The sequence below is a fragment of the Aquarana catesbeiana genome, linkage group LG01 (assembly GCF_042186555.1).
Source record: "Aquarana catesbeiana isolate 2022-GZ linkage group LG01, ASM4218655v1, whole genome shotgun sequence".
Classification (NCBI taxonomy): Eukaryota; Metazoa; Chordata; class Amphibia; order Anura; family Ranidae; genus Aquarana; species Aquarana catesbeiana.
This window is the reverse complement of record NC_133324.1, coordinates 168,165,585-168,191,923: the sequence shown is the minus strand read 5'-3', so window position 1 is coordinate 168,191,923 and position 26,339 is coordinate 168,165,585. Positions and strand designations below refer to the sequence as shown.

General features: G+C 43.5%; 1 protein-coding gene across 2 annotated transcripts in view; it reads right to left on the bottom strand.

Annotated features, from left to right (window-relative positions):
* Positions 1-14,090, bottom strand: part of ARSK (arylsulfatase family member K) — a 93,886-nt gene extending 79,796 nt beyond the window's left edge. Inside the window, exon 1 of one of the 2 annotated variants that reach the window (XM_073624529.1) lies at positions 13,812-14,090. In XM_073624529.1, coding sequence (XP_073480630.1) covers positions 13,812-13,946 — 135 coding nt within the window. In that variant the 5' untranslated portion in view covers positions 13,947-14,090. The remainder of the gene's footprint in view (positions 1-13,811) is intronic. The other variant, XM_073624530.1, reaches the window with a different exon arrangement.
* Positions 14,091-26,339: the final 12,249 nt, after the last annotated feature.

Below are 26,339 nucleotides of genomic sequence, written 5' to 3'. Positions count from 1 at the left end.
CATAGCTGAGCTCCTCCATGCCTCTTATCAGTTTGGTTGCCCTTCTCTGCATATTCCAGATGCGGTTTTCCTAATGATTTGTACAGGGGCAAAATGATATCTCTCTCTCTGGAATCCATTCCTCTCTTAATACAAGAAAGGACTTTGCTTGCTTTGGAAACCACAGCTTGGCATTACATGCTATTATTGAGCTTGTGATCTACCAAAACCCCCAGACCTTTCTCCACCATTGATTCCCCCAGTTGTACTCCCCCTAGCATGTATGATGCATGCATATTCTTAGCCCCCAAGTGCATAACCTTACATTCATCAACATTAACCCCTTCCCCAGGAGCGTACACAGATGTGCGTACTCGGCTTTCGGGGGTTATACCGGGATGATGCCCGCAGCTGCAGGCATCATCCCAGTACTGTTTTTTAGAGCCGGCGATTGGCTTTCCAGGTATAACAACCAATGCGGCTAAAAGCCGCTCGGCTGTTATACCGGAGGAGTGGGAGGGGACGTCCCCCTCCCGCCGCCCTTACCGGGCCTCCCGTTCCATTGGGAGGCCTGATCACCAATCCGCCACCTCCGGTGGCTAGTGACAGTCTGGAACGAAGCCGTGAGCGGCTTTGTTCCAGCCTCCTAATTGTAAACACGGAAGCGACGTCATGATGTCACTTCCCGTTTACTCGGCTGCCAATGGCACCAGTTTTAAAAAAATATACAGTATTCAGAATCGCCAAAAACGGTGCAAAGGAGGGATCGGGGGATGTATACATTCCTTGTGACAGCAATAAAAGTGATCAAAAACTTTTTATTTTAAACACAATTTATTAATATAAAAATAAATAAAATAAATTAGAAAAAAACACATTTTTAAAGTGCCCCTGTCCCCGCGTGCTCGTGCAGCAAAGAAAACGCATACGGAAGTCGCGCCCGCATATGTAAACGGTGTTCATATCACACATGTGAGGTATTGCTGCGATCGTCAGAGCGAGAGAAATAATTCTAGCACTAGACCTCCTCTGTAACTCTAACCTGGTAACCGTAAAAAAAAATTAAAACGAGATTTTTAGGTACCGTAGTTTGTCGCCATTCCACGAGTGCGTGCAATTATAAAGTGTGACATGTTTGGTATCTGTTTACTCGGCGTAACATCATCTTTCACATTATACAAAGAAATTGGGCTAACTTTGCTGTTTGATTTTTTTTAAATTCATGAAAGTGTCCCTTTACCCAAAAAGTTGCGTTTAAAGCACAGCTGCACGAATACCGTGTAATATAAATGTTGTAACAATCGCCATTTTATTCTCTAGATTCTCTGCTAAAAAAAAAAAAATATATATATATATATATATATATATATATATATATATATATATATATATATATATATATATATATATATATATATAATGTTTGGGGGCTCTAAGTAATTTTCTAGCAAAAAATACGGATTTTAACTTGTAAACACCAAATGTCAAAAATAGGCTTAGTCATGAAAGGGTTAAACCTCATTTGCCATTTAGTTGTCCAATCAGACAGTGCATTGAAGTTGGCTTGTAAATTGGAGATATCCCGTAAGGATGTTATTCCACTGCATAGTTTGGTGTCATCTGCAAAAACAGAAATGTTACTTTTAATCTCAGACCCTATATCATTTATAAGGGTATTAAAAAGTAAGGGTCCCAACACTGAACCTTGGGGTACACCACTAATAACCTTAGACCATTCAGAGTAAGAATCATTAACCACTACTCTCTGAATTCTGTCTTTTAGCGAGTTTTCTATCCATTTACAAATTGATCTTTCCAAGCCTGTAGTCTTTACCTTACACATGAGCCATGTGTGGGGAATTGTGTCAAATGCTTTTGCAAAATCCAAGTATACCACGTCCACAGCCACCCCTCTGTCCAAGGTTTTACTTACCTCTTCATAAAAAGAAATCAGGTTTGTTTGACAACTTCTGTCTTGCGTGAACCCATGCTGTCTGTTTTGCATAAAATATTTTTTTCCAGTAAGAACTCGTCTATGTGGTCTTTTATTAAACTCTCCAGTATCTTCCAGACTATAGAAGTTAAACTAACAGGTCTATAGTTACTTGGTAAATACTTTGATCCCTTTTTAAATATGGGCATCACATTGGCTCCGCGCCAATCCAGTGGTACCATTCCAGTCATTAACGAGTCCCTAAATATTAGAAACAATGGCCTTTTTTTGTGGCAGAGCTTGGGAGGGGAAAGGGAGTTAAACCTCGATCATGGTGGGTTTCGTATCTTCTATAGGGAGGACTCCGTTGTTTTGAGCCAGGTGCTTTTTGGACACTCGCGCGTGGCCTGGGGTATGTGAGCGGGCCCCATGTGAGACTTTAGGTCTTGTTTTGTCTTGTCTTGTTTTGTATTGTTTTGTTTTGAATTGTTTTGGTTTGATCTGTTTTGGGGGATTTATGAAAGTTTTTGGAATTTGATAGGTTGAGTATCAGTGTTGGTTAGGAGAGTGTTCTCTGTGTGTGTTTTTTTTTGTGTTTTCTTTTGTTTTCTTCTTTGGGGAAGGGGGACCTGGTCCTGTTTTATATGGATTATTCCTGATGCTCTTTTTATCGATATCACCTCTGACGTATAAAAGAAACAGTTAACGTTATTTCCTATAATGTCTGTAGGGATGTGTTCTCCGACTAAACAAAATAAAATTTGGTTAGAATTAAGGCGTCTGAATCCTCAGATTATAATGCTGCAAGAGACACATTTTAAATCTACTAATCTACTACTAAGAACCCCTAAATTGCCTACACATACATTTAACCAGTGGTATTTAAGAGTTTTCCACCCGTTTCAAAGGCCAGAGGGATGGCTATAGGAATCCATAAGAACTGTCCTTTTTTGGTTAATGATTCCTGTATAGACCCCAAGGGCCGTTTTGCCTTTCTGAAAGGTCAGATCCAGGGCCAAAAATACACTTTTGCTACAATATATGCCCCAATCTTCGTCAAATAACATTTACAGAAGGGGTTCTCTCCAAATTGGTATCCTTTCAGGAGGGTATCCTCGTTCTGAGGGGAGACTTTAATTTAAGCCCCAACCCAGAGCTGTATATATCAACTGGAAGGTCAGTACTATCTAGGAGGGCCTTAAAGGGTTTCCGTAAGACTATGCAGTCAAATCATTTAATTGACTGCTGGAGGATACTGAATGCATCTATAAAGGACTATAGCTATTATTCTAAGGTCCATAAGATGTATTCTAGAATCGATTTGTTATGTTTAGATTAGTTTTACTTGGATCTCTTAGAGGGAGCAGTTATCGAACAGATTATGTTGTCGGATCATGCTCCGGTCTCAATCACAATTAGACCTCCCGATGGGATAGCGAGGGAATGGACCTGGCACATGAACAACAACATTTTGAAAGACCCTATGGCCTTAGCAGCAGTAACTGAAGCAATTACAACATATTTTGAGATAAACAATACAAAGTCTTCAAAAAGGTAATATGGGAAGGGCACAAAGCAAATATTAGAAGAGTTCTGATTTTACAGGGCTCGAGTCTCAAGAGGCAAAAATCTGAGGAAATGTGGTGCTTACTTTCAGATATATAACATATGGAAAATTTACATAAACGCTTCCAATCTTCTGAAATCGAGAACCGTCTCAATGAGGCACGTGATAGATTGTCTGTATTCCTGGACCAGCAGGTTAAGAAAAGATTAAGGTTCTGAGCTCATAGTTTTATGAACATGGCAGCAAACCTGGGAAAATGCTGGCTAATGTAATGTATTGAGAAGGAGAAAGGAGAAGTGCCATGTTCATAAGCTTGTTGCCCAGGATGGACAACAGGTATTTCAATCATCTGAAAAAGCTAGGCAGTTGCAGGAATTTTATGACAACCTTTTTGCTTATATCCAGATAGATTGTTGCATGCTTCTTTAACCGCTTCAGCCATGGAAGATTTTACCCCCTTCCTGACCAGAGCACTTTTTGTGATTCGGCACTACGTCGTTTAACTAACAATTGCGATGTTGCGATGTTGCACCCAAACAAAATTGACAACCTTTTTTTTACCACAAACAGAGCTTTCTTTTGGTGGTATTTGATCACCTCTGCGGTTTTTATTTTTTTGCGCTATAAACAAAAAAGTGCGACAATTTTGAAAAAATTGCAATATTTTTGACTTTTTGGTATAATAAATATCCCCCAAAAACATATATAATTGTTTTCCCTCCGTTTAGGCCCATATGTATTCTTCTACATATTTTTGGTAAAAAAAAATCGCAATAAGCGTATATTGATTGGTTTGCGCAAAAGTTATAGCGTCTACAAAATAGGGGATAGTTTTATGGCATTTTTATTATTAATTTTTTTTTTACTAGTAATGGCGGTGATCTGCGATTTTTATCAGGAGTTCGAAATTATGGCAGACACATCGGACACTTTTGACACATTTTTTGGGACCACTGGCATTTATACAGCGATCAGTGCTATAAAAATGCACTGATTACTGTAAAAATGTCACTGGCAGGGAAGGGGTTAACACTAGGGGGCAATCAAGGGGTTAATTGTGTTCCCTCTCTGTGTTCTAACTGAAGGTGGGAGGGGACTGTCTAGGGGAGATGACAGATCGCTGTTCATACTTTGTATGAACAGACAATCAGTCTCTTCACCCCTCAGAGAACCGGAAACTGTGTGTTTACACACACAGATCCCAGTTCTCGGTGTGTCACCAGCGATCGCGGGAGCCCGGCGGTGATCACGACAGCCGGGCACTCGCATCGGCTCTGGGGGTGAGCAGGGGGCACGCGCACCCCTAGTGGCCACAGGGCGAATCGACGTAACGTTGTTTCACCCAGCCGTGCCATTTGGCCGCAGTAAAACTGCGGCGGCTGGTCGGCAAGTGGTTAAAACATAGAGAGATGATCAAGAGCTACTTAGCAGAGATAAAATATCCAAAACTTTCTCCTGACCTAGTTGCTTCCTGCAAGAAACCAATTACTCAGGAAGAAATAGAGAACATTATTAAGAACTTATCTAAGGGGAAGAGTCCGGGACCAGACGGATTTAATAGTATATATTATGGGCAATTTTCACACCTTTTATATGCGGGATTATTTCAATCCACTGCCTAAAAATAATGACAATATGTGTATGTTGCTTAGAGCTAAAATTATATGAAATCATGTTATGGTCACTGCTACACAGATGTTCTTTTATATGAATATTAGTAATAAGCTCTGCATGTTTTGAGATTTCCAGGTCCAGCAGAGCATCATTCCTTGTCGGGGCCTCAATAAACTGGACCATAAAATTGTCTTGTAATAGGTTTATAAATGTTTGCCCTTTAACTGTCCCAGCAGTGCTATTACTCCAGTCAATTTCCAGGTAGTTAAAATCCCCATTATTATCACTTTTCCAGCCCATGCAGCCCTTTCTATCTGTGCAAGGAGCTGAGTCTCCACCTCCTCACTAACACTGGAGGGTCTATAACAAACTCCAATGACAACCTTTGTAGTACGCACACCCATGTACAGTTCCACCCATAATGCTTCAGACTCATCACACTCTCCATCAACTAGGTCCTCTTTCACACTCGTTTGAGATCTCTTCTCACATAGAGACAGACACCACCACTCCTACATTTTACCCTGTCTTTCTGAGAGAGCATAGCCAGGAATATTAATAGCCCAGTCATGAAAAGAATGAAGCCAAGATTCAGCAATACCAATTAGATTATAGTTCTCCTCGTGCATCAGAGCTTCCAGCTCACCTATTTTGGGTGGCAGATATCAATAAAGTCATGCATTTATTTTAAGATCATGTCGGATGCCAGCTTTTGTTTAGCTGTTGGATTGTCTCTGGGCCTGCAAGAGCTACAGCCAGAGCACCAACCTAACATTCCAGCAAGATGAAGAGCCTGTGGTTGAGTGAGGTGAGTTTATTATTGTAGAAAAGAAAGTAGCCAGCAAGTGTCAATGAGAGTTTTGTGTGGAACAGGACACAGTGGTGAGTGGTGCATTAAGAGAGCTGTGCCTGTGGCTCGCCCATTCAACCAGCTGGAGCCCTCAAACTCAGAAGGAAGACTGGGTGAAGATGGAAGCCCTGTCAGCAGTGCTTACCGTGACAAGCCACAGCAGTCTGAACCAAGCCTTAAGGTAAGTCTCTCATAATGTGCTACTATAGTATGTGATGCATACTAGCACATTATGACATTGCCTTGCAGCAGAAAAGCTATTTTGTTTTTTTTTGTAGACACTTTACTACCGCTTTCAATTATATCCATATTCTCCAAATATATAACCATCCACCGCTTAATGGCCCTGTACTATATTTTTCATGATATTGTTTCTTACTGTGTTTACCTGCCTCCTTATAACGTCCTCTGTAGACTTAAACCTGTCCTTTCTCCCTCTCACTTCCATTGGTTTGGAACGAACAGTGCACGTTAGTGCGGACACGTGTATTGCCCTATACATAGTACAAATCCCATAGTCCCTAGTTCCTGGTCAATCTTGGGGGTGAGCAAGAGAGTGGGGCTATGTTCCTACAGTGCCTTAAAAAAGTATTCATACCCCTTGAAATTTTCCACTTTTTGTCATGTTACAACCAAAAATATAAATGTATTTTATTGGGATTTTATGTGATAAACAAACACAAAGTGACACATAATTGTGAAGTGGAAGGAAAATGATAAATAGTTTTCAAAAATATTTACAAATAAATATCTGAAAAGTGTGGCGTGCATTTGTATTAAGCCCCCCTGAGTCAATACTTTGTAGAACCACCTTTGGCTGCAATTGCAGCTGCAAGTCTTTTTTGGGGATGTCTCTACCAGCTTTGCACATCTAGAGAGTGACATTTTTGATCGTTCTTGCCACAGATAATCAATTGGATTTAGGTCTGGACTTTGATTGAGCCATTCTAACACATGGATATGCTTTGATCTAAACCATTCCATTGTAGCTCTGGCTGTATGTTTATGGTCATTGTCCTGCTGGAAGGTGAACCTGTGCAGCAGTCTCAAGTCTTTTTCAGACTCTAACAGGTTTTCGTCTAAGATTGCCCTGTATTTGGCTCCATCCATCTTCCCATCAACTCTGACCAGTTTCCCTGTCCCTGCTGAAGAAAAGCACCCTCACAACATGATGCTGCTACCACCATGTTTCACAGTGGGGATGGTGTGTTCAGGGTGATGTGCAGTGTTAGTTTCCCACCACACATAGTGTTTTGCTTTTAGACCAAAAAGTTCAATTTTGGTGTCATCTGACCAGAGCACCTTCTTCCACATTTGCTGTGCTATGGCTTCTCGCAAGCTGCAAATGGGACTTCTTATGGCTTTCTTTCAACAAGGGCTTTCTTCATGCCACTCTCCCATAAAGGCAAGATTTGTGGAGTGCACGACTAATGCCCCCTACACACGGTCGGATTTTCCGATGGACATTGTCCGATCGGAGCGTGTTGTCGGAAATTCCGACCGTGTGTGGGCTCCATTGGACATTTTCCATCAGATTTTCCGACACACAAAGTTGGACAGCAGGAGATAAAATTTTCCGACAACAAAATCCGATCGCGTCAATTCCGACCGTGTGTGGCCTGTTTCGACGCACAAAGTGCCACGCATGCTCAGAAGAAATTCCGACACGGGACAGCTCGTTCTGGTAAACGTAGCGTTCGGATTTGGATACAGCACTTTTGTCACGCTGCAATGTTCAAAATGGTTTAATACAGCGCACTCTCTTCTTCTTTATAATGTGACAAGAATTAAGTAGTTTTGATGCTCATATTCACACACAATTCTCACAAACTTATTTCGTTACTATTTATCGGGATTCCCTCAATATATTTAGATTTCTCACATCTGACAAAATTTTTTTTTATTTTTGGACTTTAATGTAGATTCTTTTTTTGTGTTTCTCTTTTTTATTTATTTTTTTTTTTTGGTGATTTTGATTTGTACTCCCGAAAATGTTTGTGTGTGTTTTTGGTGACAAGTTCCCACAACACCACTAATATGTTGTTCTATTTAATCTGTAGGAGATTATTTGGTGTTGTTGTCCCTTGTTAATTTCACATTGTACTTTAGAAATGTACCTGAATCGTCACCAACAAACTGTCCTTTTTGGATGAAAACACACACAGGAGAGTAGAATTTCCCTAAAAAATTTTTATTAAGGGCTCACAACTAAACAAAGAGGGAGGCAACGCTGGAAAAACTGCAGAAGTGGGTGAAGCCTTGGACCCCCAGGGCACACATCAATTATTTAAAAGCAAAATTGGTGGCCTGAGGAGTCCTTATCTAAGGGAGGGCAGTCTGGTCCAGAAGTCCCAGAGATCCGGAAAGCAGCAGATGACATCTGTGTCCCCAGGCTGTGGTCATACAAGAGACTGCATCTTCTGTCAGACCAGACTGAACCCAGGGCCATCACTCTTTGGTCTTCTTTCCATGCTTCCTTACAGGCTTTGGCTGTGGTGGTGGAGTTGTGGCAGCAGGAGGAGGAGGAGGAGGAGGATCGTCCCTCTCAATGACATCCGTCTTGTGTGTCAGTTCCCCACTCAACCCCTTACGAAGGACTTTATAAATCAGGTCCTCCGAAGCCTCCTGGATCAGCCTGTATGCTGAATCCTGCACGGGACTCGGAGTGGCCTTCCTGGCTCGTTTATATGGCAGGCGGAGGGGAGGGACCTGAGACTCAGTCAGGCTGCGACTGGTCCCAGGCTTCTCTTGGCTGACACTTAGCCCCGCCTCCTCCTGGCTGCCACTAATCCCCGCCTCCTCCTGGCTGACACTAATAATCCCCGCCTCCTCCTGGCTGCCACATTCCACAGCCTCCTCCTGGCTGAGGTCTTCCTGTGTATGAAAAAGGGACATAGTTTTAGTTTTTTATTCATCAATCACACACAATTTTCACCTCCTGACTGCTGCAAATTGAATGTTAACAAATATAACAGACTATCCTTCTGAGCCCAGCAGTTTTCATTCTTGTCCCAATTTTGGGTGCCCACTACTGTCTATTGATATATAAAGCACTTTTTTTAATCAGCAATTAGTGATCAATAATAACATCTAATAAACATCATTTATTTATTGACCAGAAATCTGTAGAAGAATGCTATACCTGACTCCAGCTGGGCTCCTCCACTTCTTCCTGGCTGGAAGACCCAGGTTGAACATCGGAAGCCTCGGCTGGGGTGGAAGGAAGAGTGGAAGGAAGAGTGGAGAGGGATTCCCTGACTTCAGTGTGGTCTGACAGAAATCGCAGTCTCTCATAGTACCACAGCCTGGGGACATAAACGTCATCTGCTGCAGCTCCGGATCTCTGGGAATCCGTGACCTTCTTGCGCTCCCTAAGATAAGTGCTCCTCAGGCCACCAATTTTAGCTTTTAAATAAGGGATGGTTGCTGTGGGGACCACCGGCTTCACTAACTCCAGCAGTTTCTCCAGCGCTGCCTGCCTCTTCTGTTTGTGATTATAGTGGGGGTGTCTCACTTGCCACAGACAGGGCAGCTCCCTGTACTTGTCTATGAACAGGGGCAGGAAATTGTGGTCGTTGAACCCATCCATTTTCTCTGCAAGACACAACACAAGACAAACCCTAATGTCAGGCCAAACTCCCCTAATCTTGTTACAATATAGGCTTCCATTTCGAAGCAGTATAGGCCCAAGTTTAGATCCTACCTTCGTTAGCACGATCGGCGTCTCCGATGCTCCTTCCTCCGCTCACAGATCGTACGTAAGACGCGCGCGTTACGATTTATACACACTGCGCATGCGTATAACTCCGCCCGCCCCTGACGTTCTTTCTAGTCTAGTCTCCGCCCCTTTTCGTTCGGCACAGTGGAGGAAGAGCACATGGCGGAGAGACAGCAGGATAGTGCTAAGTACAGCAACGAGGAGGAGGAGGAGGAGGAAAGGCTGGAGCCTGAAACGTCCCGATCCAGAAGGAGATTAAAGGACTCAAATATGTCCTTTGGGGAGATGTTGGAGATGGTGGACATCCTGAAGAAGGCCGACTATGATGGAAAGTATGGGCCTTACCCCAACCCCAATGTCAGAAAGGCCAAGATCATGGCGAAAGTGGTCAGGAGTCTGCACCGGAAATTCGGGGTACGACGATCGAAAGATCAGCTCAGGAAGCGGTGGTCGGACCTGAAATTACGAGAACATGAGCAGTACAGAAAGATCAGGAGAGTGCTGCAAAAAAGTAAGTAGTTGTGCTGTGTTCCTATTCTTTTTGTGTTTATTACGTTCGTGCTGCTCCATGTGCTTTTAGGAACTGTTGTACAGTTTAAAATGGCAACTTTCATGTTCATGGGCACATTATTCGTTCGGATCACACATTGTTATTTCAGACGATAAAATACCATTGTTTAGGCCATATGCATTTGGCCACCATTTTGACGCCCTATACTTGTCTTCAAAGAATTTGGTTGTGTAGATGGCTTTGTTACTAGAATGAAATGCAAACTAGATTGTGTGTAAGGAGAGGACACTCAGCAGCTGTTTTCACATCTTGACACTGGAGCACTAGTGTGGGACACAAGAACACCATTTTTATTAGGGGGGCCACACAGGTGCCCCACTGTATACTATAGGGGGGGCTACATCTGTGAAGCTTTTACCAAACAGGTAAAGTATTGCAGCTTGACAAAGGACACTAAAAAAGCTACATCTTGGAACTCGGCTAAAATAGACAATTGTACCCCACTTCCAAGCAATGTTTCATCTTTATAGTTCTGACCTCAAATATCTGTGTGCTAATTATACCATTTTTGTTTTACATAGGGGAGAAAAGACTCGGAGGACACCCCTCATCCGAGGAGACCAGAGACCCCCCCCTCTGGAAGAAGGGGAAATCCCCCCAACACAAGATGAGCAGGAGGAAGAAGACGTGGTGGAACTAGTCACCACAACAGGTGAGTGTCTGCGACCACAGGCTCAGATAAGAGATGGATGGCGGCATTTTTTTGCAAACCTAATTTATTTTGGGTTTCCTCTCTTTTTAGGTGATCGTGAGGTTGTGGATCCAGATCCTTTCACATCCGAAAGTGCCCAGATCCTGATCAGGGAGATCATGGGGTGTAATTTACAATTGGAAAACATCAAGCAAAACATCAATGATGTTATTCCAAAATATAAAAACATCATTGATGTTTTGGGGCGAGTTTAAAACCCCTACAAATCACTTTCTTCTTTTGTGTGCTACAATGTGCGAAATGTTTTTGTGATTTTTCCCAAAGCCAAATTTGGAGGATGCACACAGTGTGTCAACATGTGCTATCTGCCATCACGGGAGATCAATGGACGCGTTTTGGGGGTGCAACCCCTTCCTCAATAATAAAGTAGCGGTGAGGAAGGGCTTTCTCCCCCAAAACACATCCCTTGATCCCCCTGATGGCAGATAGCACATGTTGACATTGGGAAATTTGTGTGCATCTTCCAAATTTGGCTTTTCCAGGGGTGATTTCCCCCCATCTGAACGCTATATCAAACACAGTTCCTAAATACTCATGTCTGATATTGCCTTCCAGTTCTGCCAAATGTGAACTTTGTAAGATCAAGATTTGTGTCTTTCTTGTGGGTTTTACACAGGCCTGTTTTCTATAAAATGCACATTTTGATTTTGGATAATGACACCACAAAAATTGTTATACAACAAACATGTTGGTTTGTCAGAAAAACCTTTGGTAAATGCACATGTGATTGTGCAGGTATTAAAAAGATTGTTCATCAAGAATGTGTGGATTATTGTCTCAACACTACAACACTTTTGGGGTGATGTAATTGTTGTTTTATGAGAAAATGGGGGTTATTTCCTAAGGGGAAATCCACTTTGCACTACAAGTGCTGTTTCAGTGCAGTTGCAAGTGCACTTGTAGTGAAAAGTGTCTTTGCATTTAGTAAATAACAGCCAACAGTGCTTTGTATAAGGTTACACAATCACGACATTTTCTGGACTCCACACATTTCTGTCAGGGTCAGCTAAAACAAACACAAGCAGTAAATGTCCACAAAGAAGAGCCTGGGGGGAGATGCCTGTCGAGAACTTGAGGTCCTGCAGGCTTCTCCCTGTGGCCAAATACCGCAAGGTAGCGACCAACCTCTGCTCCGGAGTGATGGCTTGCCTCATGCAGGTATCCTGCCTGCTGATATAGGGGGTCAGCGAAGCCAACAAACGGTGAAACACGGGGTCCGTCATCCTGAGAAAGTTCTTGAAATCATCAGGATTATTCTCACGGAGCAAAGGCATATGAGAGAACTGGTCACGCTGAAGCAACCAATTCTTGGTCCATGAACTCCTCCCCACCCTGTTCATGGACTGGACTTGTGTCAAGGTCAGGACCCCAACACCAAGCCCCCGCACAGCACGAACTGTACGAGGAGTACGCATACGAAACATGGCTAGAAAACGGTCGGCTGCTCAGAACGAAGTAACAGAACGCACTGAAGAACAGCAAGGCCTGTGAAGAGCGACCTGAAAAACAGCAACGAGCAGGCAAGATCACACAGAAAACTCCGATACGAACTGACTGCACGCACTGAAGAGCAGATACAAACCCACAAGCACAAACTGAACGTCAGAAAACGATCTGAAAGCCACGAGTCTGAAAAAGCGCGAATCGTCGCGCTTGGTTCTGAACCGGCCTTTTCTAGTCTCGTCGTACGTGGTGTACGTCACCGCGTTGTTGGCGATCGGAAATTCCGACAACTTTGTGCGACCGTGTGTAGGCAAAACAAGTTTGAGCCAACATCCGTCAGAAAAAATCCTAGGATTTTGTTGTCGGAATGTCTGAACAAAGTCCGACCGTGTGTACGGGGCATAATAGTTGTCCAGTGGACAGATTCTCCCACCTGAGCTGTGGATTTCTGCAGCTCCTCCACAGTTACCATGGGCTACTTGGCTGCTTCTCTGATTAATGCTCTCCTTGCCTGGCCTGTCAGTTTAGGTGAACGGTCATGTCTTGGTAGGTTTGCAGTTGTGCCATACTCTTTCCATTTTCGTATGATGGATTGAACAGTGCTCCGTGAGATGTTCAATGCTTCGGATTTTTTTTATAACCGAACCCTGCTTTAAACTTCTTAACTTTATCCCTGACCTGTCTGGTGTGTTCCTTGGCCTTCATAATGCTGTTTGTTCACCGAGGTTCTCTAAAAGACATCTGAGGGCTTCACAGAACAGCTGTATTTATACTGAGATAAATTAAACACAGGTGGACTCTATTTATTAATTAGGTGACTTATGAAGGCAATTGGTTCCACTAGTTTTTAGGTAATGGTTTCAGAGTAAAGGGGGCTGAATACAAATGCACGCCACACTTTTCAGATTTTAAAAATTTTGAAAACCATTTATCATTTTCCTTCCGCTTCACAATTATGTGCCACTTTGTGTTGATTAATCACATAAAATCCCAATAAATTACATTTAAGTTTTTGGGTGTAACATGACAAAATGTGGAAAATTTCAAGGGGTATGAATACTTTTTCAAGGCACTGTATATACAGTGGGACCATGAAGAACAAACATAGCCACCCTCTAACAGGAAGTTGGATCAAAGCTGCAAACAAAAAAAGCAAAAGAAAGTACATTTGAGTTCAGAATACATCCTTATATATTTTTTAGAAACAATTATTTAGTGCCTCTTTAAATAAATTTCATGCAGTTTGCACAACCAGATAGAAATGGTTGACCAGCTCTACACATCATGTTGTAATTTCTGCCTCTCTTATGGAGTCTAGAAATAACTATTTCATATGACATAAGTAGTAATTTAGTATTACCCTTCCTTTAAGAAACAAAACAGAGTAGAAACATAACATATCATAAACAGAAATGGATACTTACAAAAGAATCACTCATCACCATAACCACATTATATCTAACACTGCTCTGGAGGGGGGGCAGTGGATTCATGTGCCCTGCTGGCAGAACAGAGAGAATGGCAACCAGAGTAGAAGATCTAAAGACCATCATAGCCATCTCCAGCCACAGGAAAATTGCTGCAGAAGGGCAGCCTGGGTCTCTGTAAATAAATTGCAGAAAGTTTTCACCCAGCTCTGACGGATGTTTAGGCTGCACTATACTTATAATTAAGAGAGCAGTGTTTTTGTAAGTTCCCACTTCCTGGCCAAAGAGCTGATGCATCAGCTTTTCCGTACCACGTTCTCACAAACAGCTGTACTGAAGTATACCTACTGGATTTTCTCTGCTAGCGTTCTTTAACAAGAAATGAAGAACCAGCTGGTTTTTAGGGGCTTTTTCTTAACATTTCCGCATGCTCTGAGGCTACATACACATTTATTCAGCCATGAATTAACTGAAAGCATTGTAGCCACACTGAAAGATACATCTGTTCTGTTACAATGAAAGTGTGCGATGTATGCGATCCCATGTGCAGGGTACACTAAAAATAGGCATAGAAGCATCTGTGGTGCTTTTCCAACAGCAACAATGTGTGCACATCATGCATTCCCGATACAAAGGATACAGATGTGTCTTCTAGCTAGGTTGTGTTCAATGTGTGAGAGAGTCTTATATAAGTTCCTTGAAAACAATTTTATTTCATTTATGGTAACTGTAATTTGCAGGTAATTAGCTGAACTGGCCTTAGGGCCTGTGTCAACAGGTATTTAGCAACTGTCAATAGCATCAGTTTGTGACATTTCTGAGGTTTTGAATTCATTGACAGGTGCAGTTGACCTCCTTCTGACCTGCTTAAAGTGTGCTTAGCATCTGCATAGACCCATCAACACAGGCCCTAAGGCAGCTGTATGTAGCACTAACTCACGGTGGAGCTGATAGTTTAAGCCGGTCTGTTACCTTCACCTTGCTTCCCTTGGTTTCACCGGCACCGGGTCTAGGGGTTCCGTTGAGTTTACTTCTGGACGACACACGCACCAACACTGGAGTATGTTTTCAATGCTTTATTGAACAGACAAACTTTAGGAAGTAGCAGGAAAGAGGCAGAAAAGGAAACTCTCAGGAGAAACTCAAATATCTTCTTGCAAAATCTTAGCGACAAATGTCCCGGTAGAATTCAGATAATTATATGGAATGCTCTCCCCTCATGGGACACACTCTTTGCTCGTCTGGATAGGCCTCTCTCACTGGTCCAGCAGCCAGTACGCAGCACGAATCTAAAGTCTCTGCCACAGACTAGTTTGGGGGGGGGGGGGGTAAATCTGCACAATCCTCTGCCACAGGATGTATCAGATTCTCTGCAGTGAACAGTCAGTCACAGTGCCTGGACCTTTAAGCCGAACCGGCAACACTATGCTGTATGGTTACTTCTTTTGGATACGTCCTCCAGCCGAGTCACCAGACCCCTCTATAGACCAGCACGCTGCGTGATCTCTCCAAGACGGGTCCTCCCCTGGGATCTCCTCGGCTGTCCAGCTTCGTCACACAGGACCGACAGCTTAGGACCATTCCTCGGCCGCGGTGGTAGGCCCCAGACAAGCCTCTGGACCCACCCCTGCGCCGTAGCACCGTGGGCCTCCCGATGGGAGACAGAGGAGCATCTATACACTTTGACATGTTGCCTTTCCAACACTAACCAGTGGTAACAGCACACACAACTTTTAACCTTCTTAACACACAATTTACTAAATTTACCTAATCTGCGGTAGATTGTAAATCTACCAGTGCTACATGTACATCTAAGATGGCTTTTGGTCTGCCATGATTAAAGAAATGAAAAGACGTGATCACTTAGATTTCCTTCAGCCACAGTTACATAGTTGCATAGTTGATGAGGTCAAATAAAGACATCTGTCCAGCCAGTTCAACCTGTATGGGTGTGGGTGTATGAGTGTGTATGTATTTACTGTATGTCTGTATCCCTGTATGCTGTGTTCGCTAAGATTACCATCTAAGAGATTTTTAAAATTATGAACACTCCTTACTGACATCACCAGTTGTGGAAGGGAGTTGCACATGCTTACCGCTCTAATGGCCCATACACACGATCGGACTTTGTTCGGACATTCCGACAACGAAATCCTAGGATTTTTTCCGACGGATGTTGGCTCAAACTTGTCTTGCATACACATGGTCACACAAAGTTGTTGGAAAATCCAATCGTTCTAAACGCGGTGACGTAAAACACATACGTCTGGACTATAAACGGGGCAGTGGCCAATAGCTTTCATCTCTTTATTTATTCTGAGCATGCGTGGCACTTTGTCCGTCGGATTTGTGTACACACGATCGGAATTTTCGACAACGGATTTTGTTGTCGGAAAATTTTATATCCTGCTCTCAAACTTTGTGTGTCGGAAAATCCGATGGAAAATGTGTGATGGAGCCCACACACGGTCAGAATTTCCGACAACAAGGTCCTATCACACATTTTCCATCGGAAAATCCGACCGTGTGTACAGGGCATAATAGTAAAGAACTCAACTTCATTGAGTGACCACGTGTCTTCTTGAGCGACCTTAGACTGAAATTTTTTTTCTCTATGCTGGAATCACCATTCAAATATTTATATATTGCAAGTGTCTCGTCCCCAGGGAAAATAGGTTTAATGTTCATAATTGTTCCTCATAACTGAGGTCCAAGAACTCTTATCAGCTCTGTTGCCCTTCTCTGGACTCTCTCTAGTTCCAGCACATCCTTCCTGAGGACTAGAGACCAGAACTGGATGGCATATTAAAGATGTAGCAGAACCAGAGTTTTGGAAAGTGATAGAATTATAGGGGTGGCGTGATAGAGGGGGCAGCACCCGTATGCCCTTAATGGACGGGCCCTTTTTTGAATGCCGGTACCACGTTAGCTTTTTGCCAGTCAGCTGGTACCATTCTGTTCAATAAACTGTGCTTATAGATTAGGAATAATGGTCTAGCAATAACCTGGCTAAATTCTTTGAGGAAGCTCGGGTGTAAGCCATCTGGTCCTGGTGACTTATTCACATTAACTTTTTCCAGTCTTTTTTGAACACTGGCTTCCATTAGCCATACAAGAACATTCCATCCTCTGTTCTTTAACAATACCGTCTTGTTTCCTTATGCTTTTAGACCCTCAAATCCTAACTGTTCAATGAAAACCTCAACCCTGCTAGTAACATAAATCAGGTTTCTGCATGCTGATTTTTCAACAAAGCCGCAGAACATTCATTGTGATGATCAACATCTTATGTTGAGCCCTGCTCCTGTGAGTAAGGGCTCTTTCACATGGGGCGGATCAGTGATGATCCGTCCCGTGAACATCCGCTTGCTCAGCGGGGATCGCTCCGCCGATCCCTGCTGAGCAAGAAGATGACAGGTCCGTCGCTGCACACTGTACAGCGACGGACCTGTCAGAGCGCAGCTCTCCCCTATGGGGGATCGGGTGATGACAGACCGTAGAGTCCGTCGTCACCCGATCCGATCCGAAGACGGATGGAAAAGTAGGTTTTTCCTCCGTTTTTTTGGATCGGAGCGGGTCGGATGTCAGCGGACATGTCACCGCTGACATCCGACGCTCCATAGACCTCCATGTAGTGTCCGTTTACGTCCGCCTAAAAAACTGACAGGCGGATCTGAACGGACAGTCCGTGTGAAAGAGGCCTAACTGTTGTCTTTTCACAAATACTAATCATTTTCTTTTGTTATATTCTGAAGTCCCTTAGTTATGGTGCACATCATTTTCCTCTTGTCTTGTCACATTTTTCTTTTCTTCTGAATCATATCATGCTTATTACATACAAATAAGTATTGAACACAACATAATTTTTCTAGGTAAATATATTTATTTAAAAGATGCTATTGACATGAAATTTTCACCACATGTCGGTAATAACCCATGTAATCTATACATAAGAAGAAACCAAAACAAATATGTGAAGTTATGTGTAATAAAATAGAACGACACACGGAAAAAGTATTGAATGCATGAAAAAAGGGAAGTGCAAAAGGGTATGGAAAGCCAAGACACCAGCTGAAATCTATCAATAATTAGAAAGCAATCCTGCCCCATGTCAGTGCAAATTAATATCAGCTGGTTCAGTCTCAACGGATGGTCTATAAAAATGTGTCTCATTACCAAGGTGTCAGACAAGTAACATCTCTGGTTACAGAAGGGTTTGTAAACTTCTGGATGTTCCAGTGAGCACTGTTGGGGCCATAATCCGTAAGTGGAAAGAACCTAATTTCACCATAAACTGTCATCGCCAAGATTTCTAACAGATGAGTGAAAAGAATTATCAAAAGAGTTGTCCAAGAGTCAAGGACCACTTGTGGAGAGCTTCAGAAAGACCTGGAAATAGCAGGTACAATTGTTTCAAAGAAAATAATAAGTAATGCACTCAACCGCCATGGCCTGTATACACTCTCACCACGCAAGACTTCATTGCTGAAGAAAAAGCATGTTGAAGCTCGTTTAAAGTTTGCTGCACAGCATTTAGACAAGCTTGTAAAATACTGGGAGAATATAGTCTGGTCAGAGGAGACCAAAATTTAACTCTTTGGAAGCCATAATACACATCATATTTGGAGGTCAAATGGCTCTGCACATCACCCCAAAAACACCATACCAACAGTGAAGTTTGGAGGTGGGAACATCATGGTGTGGGCGTGGCTGTTTTGCAGCATACGGTACTGGCAATCTTCATATCATTGAATGAAGGATGAATGGAAAAATGTACCAAGACATTCTTGCTAAAAATCTGCTGCCATCTACCAGGATAATGAAGATGAAACGAGGGTGGACATTTCAGTAAGACAATGATCCCAAACACAAAACCAAGGAAACTGGTTTCAAAGAAAGAAAATAAAGCTGCTAGAATGGCCCGACCAATCACCTGACTTGAATCCAATAGAAAATCTATGGAAAGAACTAAAGATCAGAGTTCATAGAAGAGGCTCATGGAACCTTCAAGATTTGAAGACTGTGTGGAAGAATGGGCCCAAATCACACCTGAGCAATGGATGCAACTAGTTTCTTCCTACAGGAGGCGTCTTGAAGCAGTCATTTCCAACAAAGGATTTTGTACGAAGTATTAAATACATTTCAGTTAGCGTGTCCAATACTTTTTCCCTGTGTCATTTTATTTTATTACATATAACTTCAATTCTGAATGTAGTTGTTTTGGTTTCTTTGTATGCATAGATTGCATGGCTTGTTGCCGACTAGTGGTGAAAATTTCATGACAATAGCACCTTTAGAGATATATTTACCTAGAAAAATGGTGACGTGTTCAATACTTATTTTACCCGCTGTATTTATTCATTCATTTTCAAACCAATATGGGGGGGGCGGGGGAGAACAAGGATCATATTAACACTTACTACTACTATGCATTTGCAAACACAATCCCATACAATTACAACCTATACAAATACAATAAATTTCATATATAAATGTCATAAAAATTCAATAAAAAGCATTACATGTTACAATTGATCTTAAGACTTGTAGAGACCAAATTCTGCAATTTATATACAGTATATAGTTTCCTATAATATAATCTATTTGTTGGATGCTGTCTTCTACCTTTTTTTTCCTTTTGTACCTTTTAAGATGTCATTTTAGTTGGGTCACACTAGGTAATCTTACCGAAACTGACCAATACACTGTGAGTTGTCAATCCATTTTAAAATTTAGGACATGTTCCTCCAGTTCTTTGTGCAATGGACATTCCCTATTTTTGCATGTACTGAAGGTTACTGTAACAGTTCAAGAAATGAATCAAATTATTCTCAACATAAGTCAAAAATTCCTTCGCAATATATTACTGCCCTGTATTAGACAATTTACAAACCTTTTCTGCTTATGATGAATTTGATTTGGCTTGAGCCGATGACTTCATACATGGGCAAAAGCCATCTGTGTCCCAGCATCTAGCAGAGCAGCGGTAGTGGCCAATAGAAGCCATTTATGCTGTAAGACTGTACACATGTAAATGGGATCAAATAAACAATATATGTGTACAAAGCACAATAGAAAACTGCAGTGGCGTGTGATTGAGGCCTAAGGGTAAATTGGAGGGAGCCTTTTGGGTATTAAATCAGGATTCTTCCAGCCCCCATGAAGAACCTGTTGGTTTAAAGCATGTTAAAGTAATATTAACCCCTCTTCTTTTTTAGAATTATATTATAATATCTATCAGGTGGTTTGTTTGTTCCTGGTGGAGACATTGAACCTCATGCTACTATGGCCTGTTTAAATATGCCTATGGAGCCTATATAGTTATACTGACTGCGGGCAGGTATAGGAGAGTTTGATATATCCAGTTTGGAAGGAATATATATCTGTCCATATGGATTATTGTTGAAGCCCCTGTTTCTATGGACTGAAAACAGGTGAAAGGGTGTTGTGTGTTCTACCTTCTCCTCTCTATTACCTTCCCCCTTTAATTATCTGGATACTTACGGTGTATCTCCTTCCCCCGGTGAACCATATGAGTTTATATTCATCTCTATATATCTTTACACCATCAGATAAAACCTAATCCTGAAGGATAGCTACATCTGGAGCGGAAACCCTATTGGATTCCAAGGGAACATCGAGGATACTAGATGCGTGTTACCCCTGCGGGGGTGCGGGGAGCTGGTGAGTGGGGACCCTTGAGGGGGAGCACTTAAGTCACTGGATACCATCAACTACTGCTATCACCACAGTCACCTCATGCAGGAATCTCTGAATGAACTGTCTTCAAAATAGAACTTTTACAATAGTGATCTCTAATAATTATATAAAAAAAATTTTTCATATATATATATATTTTTCTATTTATGTCACAAGTGGTTTATCTTTGACACATTTTGCTAATTTATTATTTTTTATGTGGTACATATATTTTTTTATTTATATTTTGGCACACGTTACACTTGGCTTTTATTAATAGTGATTGCACCTATGGTAAAAAAGGAGGTGTGACTGGACCCTCAGCCAACAAGCCACTTGCACACGGTGGAGATATATTTAACTATTACATTGGACTGGGTATGGACTGAATAGAGACCTCTTACTAGCCAGTGATACAGCTGGAGAATGAATTGTTAATATATGGTTAACCTTTTACAAAATAGGAGGAGGGTGTGTGCTGATACACTTACTATTTATAAAACTAATGTCAATAATATTCACTATTGTTGGTAACTTTTGCTACACTTGTATATATATATATACTCCGCTGGTACACTTGTATATTTTGGGTGCACTCTTTGTTATGGGATATCTATCCCATTGGGCACATATATAACTTAAATACGGTTCTGCAATAGTACATTGTTTCCAACCCTAGGAGAGCACACATTTATTATACAGCATATAGTTAAGGCACCATTGATACGTATCCAACATAGGTAGCGCCATTTGCCCCTATCCATATACACCTTGTTATTTTACCCGCTGTATTTATTCATTCATTTTCAAACCAATATGGGGGGGGGCGGGGGAGAACAAGGATCATATTAACACTTACTACTACTATGCATTTACAAACAATCCCATACAATTACAACCTATACAAATACAATAAATTTCATATATAAATGTCATAAAAATTCAATAAAAAGCATTACATGTTACAATTGATCTTAAGACTTGTAGAGACCAAATTCTGCAATTTATATACAGTATATAGTTTCCTATAATATAATCTATTTGTTGGATGCTGTCTTCTACCTTTTTTTTCCTTTTGTACCTTTTAAGATGTCATTTTAGTTGGGTCACACTAGGTAATCTTACCGAAACTGACCAATACACTGTGAGTTGTCAATCCATTTTAAAATTTAGGACATGTTCCTCCAGTTCTTTGTGCAATGGACATTCCCTATTTTTGCATGTACTGAAGGTTACTGTAACAGTTCAAGAAATGAATCAAATTATTCTCAACACAAGTCAAAAATTCCTTCGCAATATATTACTGCCCTGTATTAGACAATTTACAAACCTTTTCTGCTTATGATGAATTTGATTTGGCTTGAGCCGATGACTTCATACATGGGCAAAAGCCATCTGTGTCCCAGCATCTAGCAGAGCAGCGGTAGTGGCCAATAGAAGCCATTTATGCTGTAAGACTGTACACATGTAAATGGGATCAAATAAACAATATATGTGTACAAAGCACAATAGAAAACTGCAGTGGCGTGTGATTGAGGCCTAAGGGTAAATTGGAGGGAGCCTTTTGGGTATTAAATCAGGATTCTTCCAGCCCCCATGAAGAACCTGTTGGTTTAAAGCATGTTAAAGTAATATTAACCCCTCTTCTTTTTTAGAATTATATTATAATATCTATCATATCTTTCACTCCAGCAGCTTTTTTGGAGTGGTGAAGGAGCGGGGATCGGTGAACTCACCGCTCCTCCACCGCTGCTCCCCATTGAAATCAATGGAGGCAGCGCTGCGATACCGCCGGCTAAACGCCGTACTGACGGCGTTTTGCGGGCGGATTTGACCCCTTTTCGGCTGCTAGCGGATGAATAGCGCCGCTAAATGGCGGTAAAGTGGCGCTAAGAATATCGCCGCTTTACCGCCGCCGCCCCCCCGGGGCTCGGTGTGAAAGGGCTCTAAGAGAGGTATGGACTCCAGAGAGAGAGATATAATTTTGCCCCTGTCCAAATTATTAGTAAGACCTCATCTGGAATATGCAGTTCAGCTTTGGGCACCAGTTCTCAAAAAGGATATCGGGGAACTCAAGAAAGTGCAGAGAAGGGCAACCAAACTGATAAGAGGCATGGGGGAGCTCAGCTATGAGGAAAGATTAGAGGAACTGAATTTATTCACTATTGAGAAGAGGAGATTAAGGGGGGATATGATCAACATGTTCAAATATATAAGGGGTCCATATAGTGAACTTGGTGTTGAGTTATTCACTTTACGGTCATCACTGAGGACAAGGGGGCACTCTTTACGTCTAGAGGAAAAGAGATTTCATCTCCAAATACAGAAAGGTTTCTTCACAGTAAGAGCTGTGAAAATGTAGAATAGACTCCCTCCAGAGGTGGTTCTGGCCAGCTCAGTAGATTGCTTTAAGTAAGGCCTGGATTCTTTCCTAAATGTACATAATATAACTGGGTACTAGCATTTATAGGTAAAGTTGATCCAGGGAAAATCCAATTGCCTCTCTGTCATCAGGAAGGAATTTTTCCCCCTGCTGTAGCAAATTGGATCCTGCTTTTCTGGGGTTTTTTCACCTTCCTCTGGATCAACTGTGGGTATAGGATTGGGTATATGGGATTGTATGATTTTTTTTAATTTTATTTATTTTTTTATTTATTTTTTATGGTTGAACTGGATGGACTTGTGTCTTTTTTCAACCTGACTAAGTATGTAACTATCGATGCTCCCCGCTGAGACCACCGCCTGTGGAAGTGAATTCCACATCCTTGACGCTCTTATAGTAAAGAACCCTCTACGCAGTTTCAGGTTAAACCTCTTTTCTTCTAATTTTAATGAGTGGCCACATGTCTTATTATACTCCCTTCCGCAAAAAGGTTTTATCCCTATTGTGGGGTCACCAGTACAGTATTTGTAAATGGAAATGATATCCCCGCTCAAGCGTCTCCAGGGCCGGACTGGCCTACCGGGATACCGGGAGATTTCCCGGTAGGCTGCCTGAGTTGCGGCTGCAGTGCTCCCCTCCTGCTCCTGTGTGTCACAGAGCAGGCTGGATATGTGTTCGGCGGCCGCGCTGTAACATGGTCCCGCCCCCCTAGACCGGCTTGTGTGATAGTGGATAGAATCAGTGTTCCGCCTATCACACGAGCCGGTCTAGGGGGGCGGGACCATGTTACAGCGCGGCCGCCGAACACAGATCCAGCCAGCTCCGTGACACACAGGAGCAGGAGAGAGGGATCCAGTAGATGCCCGCCCGTACAGTCCGCCCTGTGTGCCTGTATAGGAGGATCGGCGGGGGGCGCATATAGAGGAAATTAGCTTTCTATATTCCTCCATGCAGCCGCTGAATACTTGCAGGAGGGAGAGGAGGAGAATCAAGTATTCAGCGGCTGCATGGAGGAATATAGAAAGCTAATTTCCTCTATATGCGCCCCCCGCCGATCCTCCTATCCAACTTCTTTTACTGGCCCCCCCAGTTCTCCTTGTGCTCCTTGGCTCCCCCCCCATGCTCTCCTCCCCTCACCACACTCTCCAGCCCCCCCCCTCACAGTTCTCTCCACCCGTGTTTTTTCTGCCCCCCCTGCTCTCCAGCTCTCCCCATCCTACTCTAGCCACCATCCCAGTGCTCTTCACTCCCCCAGTGCTCTCCACCCATGTTCTCCCCCCCCCCCCCAGTGCTCTTCAGCTCTCCCCATCACTCTCCAGCCCCCACCCCAGTGCTCTCCACCCATGTTCTTTCCCCCCCCCCCCAGTGCTCTCCAGCTCTCCCCATCACTCTCCAGCCCCCACCCCAGTGCTCTCCAGCCCCCCATTCTCCGCACCCCTGTTTTCGGTCCCCCCTGGTGCTCTCAAGCTCCACCCATCGCTCTCCAGCCCCCCCCCCGTGCTCTTTGCCCCCCGTGCTCTCCACCCCTGTTTTTTTTTGGCTCCCCCTCCAGTGCTCTCAAGCTTCCCCCCCAGCACTCTCCTCTCCCCACCCCTGTACTCTCCACTCCCCCCTGCATTTTGCCCCCACCCATGTGCTCTCCAACCCCCGCCAGTGCTCTCCAGTCCCCCGTGCTTTCCACCCCTGTTCTTTCTGTCCCCCACTGGTGCTTTCAAGCTCCCCCCCATTGCTCTCCACTCCCCCCTGCTCTTTGTACCCCCCAGTGCTCTCCACCCCTGTTTTTCTGCCCCTCCCCCACTGGTGCTTTCAAGCTCCCCCCATTGCTCTCCACTCCCCCCTGCTCTTTGTATCCCCCAGTGCTCTCCACCCCTGTTTTTCTGCCCCTCCCCCAGTGCTCTTCGCCACCCCACACTCTTAGCCCCCACAGTGCTCTCCACCTCTGTTCTTTTTGGACCCCCAGTGCTCTCAAGTCCCCCCCCCCAACGCTCTCCGCTCCCCATCTCTGTGATCTCCACTCCCCCCTGCTCTTTGCCCCCACCCATGTGCTCTCCAACCCCGCCAGTACTCTCTGCTCCCCCTTCTTTCCAGCTCCCACCCAGTGCTCTCCACTTCCCCAGGACCAGAGGACAGACTGACTGGGGCCGGAAAATGAGGATGGCTAAAGGTGCAGGTGGCCAGGGACCACTCCATCTCACAGCAAACAGATCCTCTGGAAGGAGCACTGTCCCCATCCAAAACGAGAACAGACCCTGCCTGCTGTTGGCCATCATGGATATCCTGCTGGCATGCAAGGTACCGTACCGAGCATCAACAACACACCTTCCCACAGACAGGGACTGCTGACTGGGCCATGGGGCACAGGAGGGGCTGCAATGATGGGCACAGTGAAGCTGCATTCCTGGGCACAGTGAGACTGCATTCACTGGCACAGTGAGACTGCATTTGATGGGCACAGTGAGACTGCATTTGATGGGCACAGTGAGACTGCATTTGATGGGCACAGTGAAGCTGCATTGATGGGCACAGTAAGGCTGCATTGATGGGCACAGTAAGGCTGCATTGATGGGCACAGTGAGGCTGCATTTGATGGGCACAGTGAGACTGCATTTGATGGGCACAGTGAGACTGCATTTGATGGGCACAGTGAAGCTGCATTGATGGGCACAGTAAGGCTGCATTGATGGGCACAGTAAGGCTGCATTGATGGGCACAGTGAGGCTGCATTTGATTGGTACTGATGAGGCTGCATTTGATGGGCTCTGGTGAGGCTGCATTTGATGGGCACTGGTGAGGCTGCATTGAGCTCCTGTATCATGTCTGCAGTCTCTGACCATCTCCTGTATCATGTCTGCAGTCTCTGAGGGCGTCTGCAGAGGAGTCAAGAGTGGGAGCACCGCCGGGACGGTGCACCCGAGAGGAGGTCAGTGACAGCACCGCTAGGCCAGTCTGAAGGGGGGGGTCACTGATGTAAGGGGGAGTGAATACGATAATGTAAGGGGGCACTGATATAAACCGATATAAATATATATATATATATATATATATATATAAAGCCCTATGTGATTTCATATCTGTCTTATCTATATATAATACACTCTTCAAATGTGCATTTTATGGTTTTCCCTTTCATGAACAAGAAATCAATGACGTTATGCTGTTGCGGTGGTATAATAATGCTGTGGGGCTGGTATGAAATTTTTTCCAGGGCTGGATGTTATTCCCAGTCCGGCCCTGAGCGTCTCCTCTCCAGAGAGAATAAGTTCAGTGCTCGCAACCTTTCCTCATAACTAAAATCCTCCAGACCCTTTATTAGCTTTGTTGCCCTTCTTTGTACTCGCTCCATTTCCAGTACATCCTTCCTGAGGACTGGTGCCCAGAACTGGACAGCATACTCCAGGTGCGGCCGGACCAAAGTCTTGTAGAGTGGGAGAATTATCGCTTTA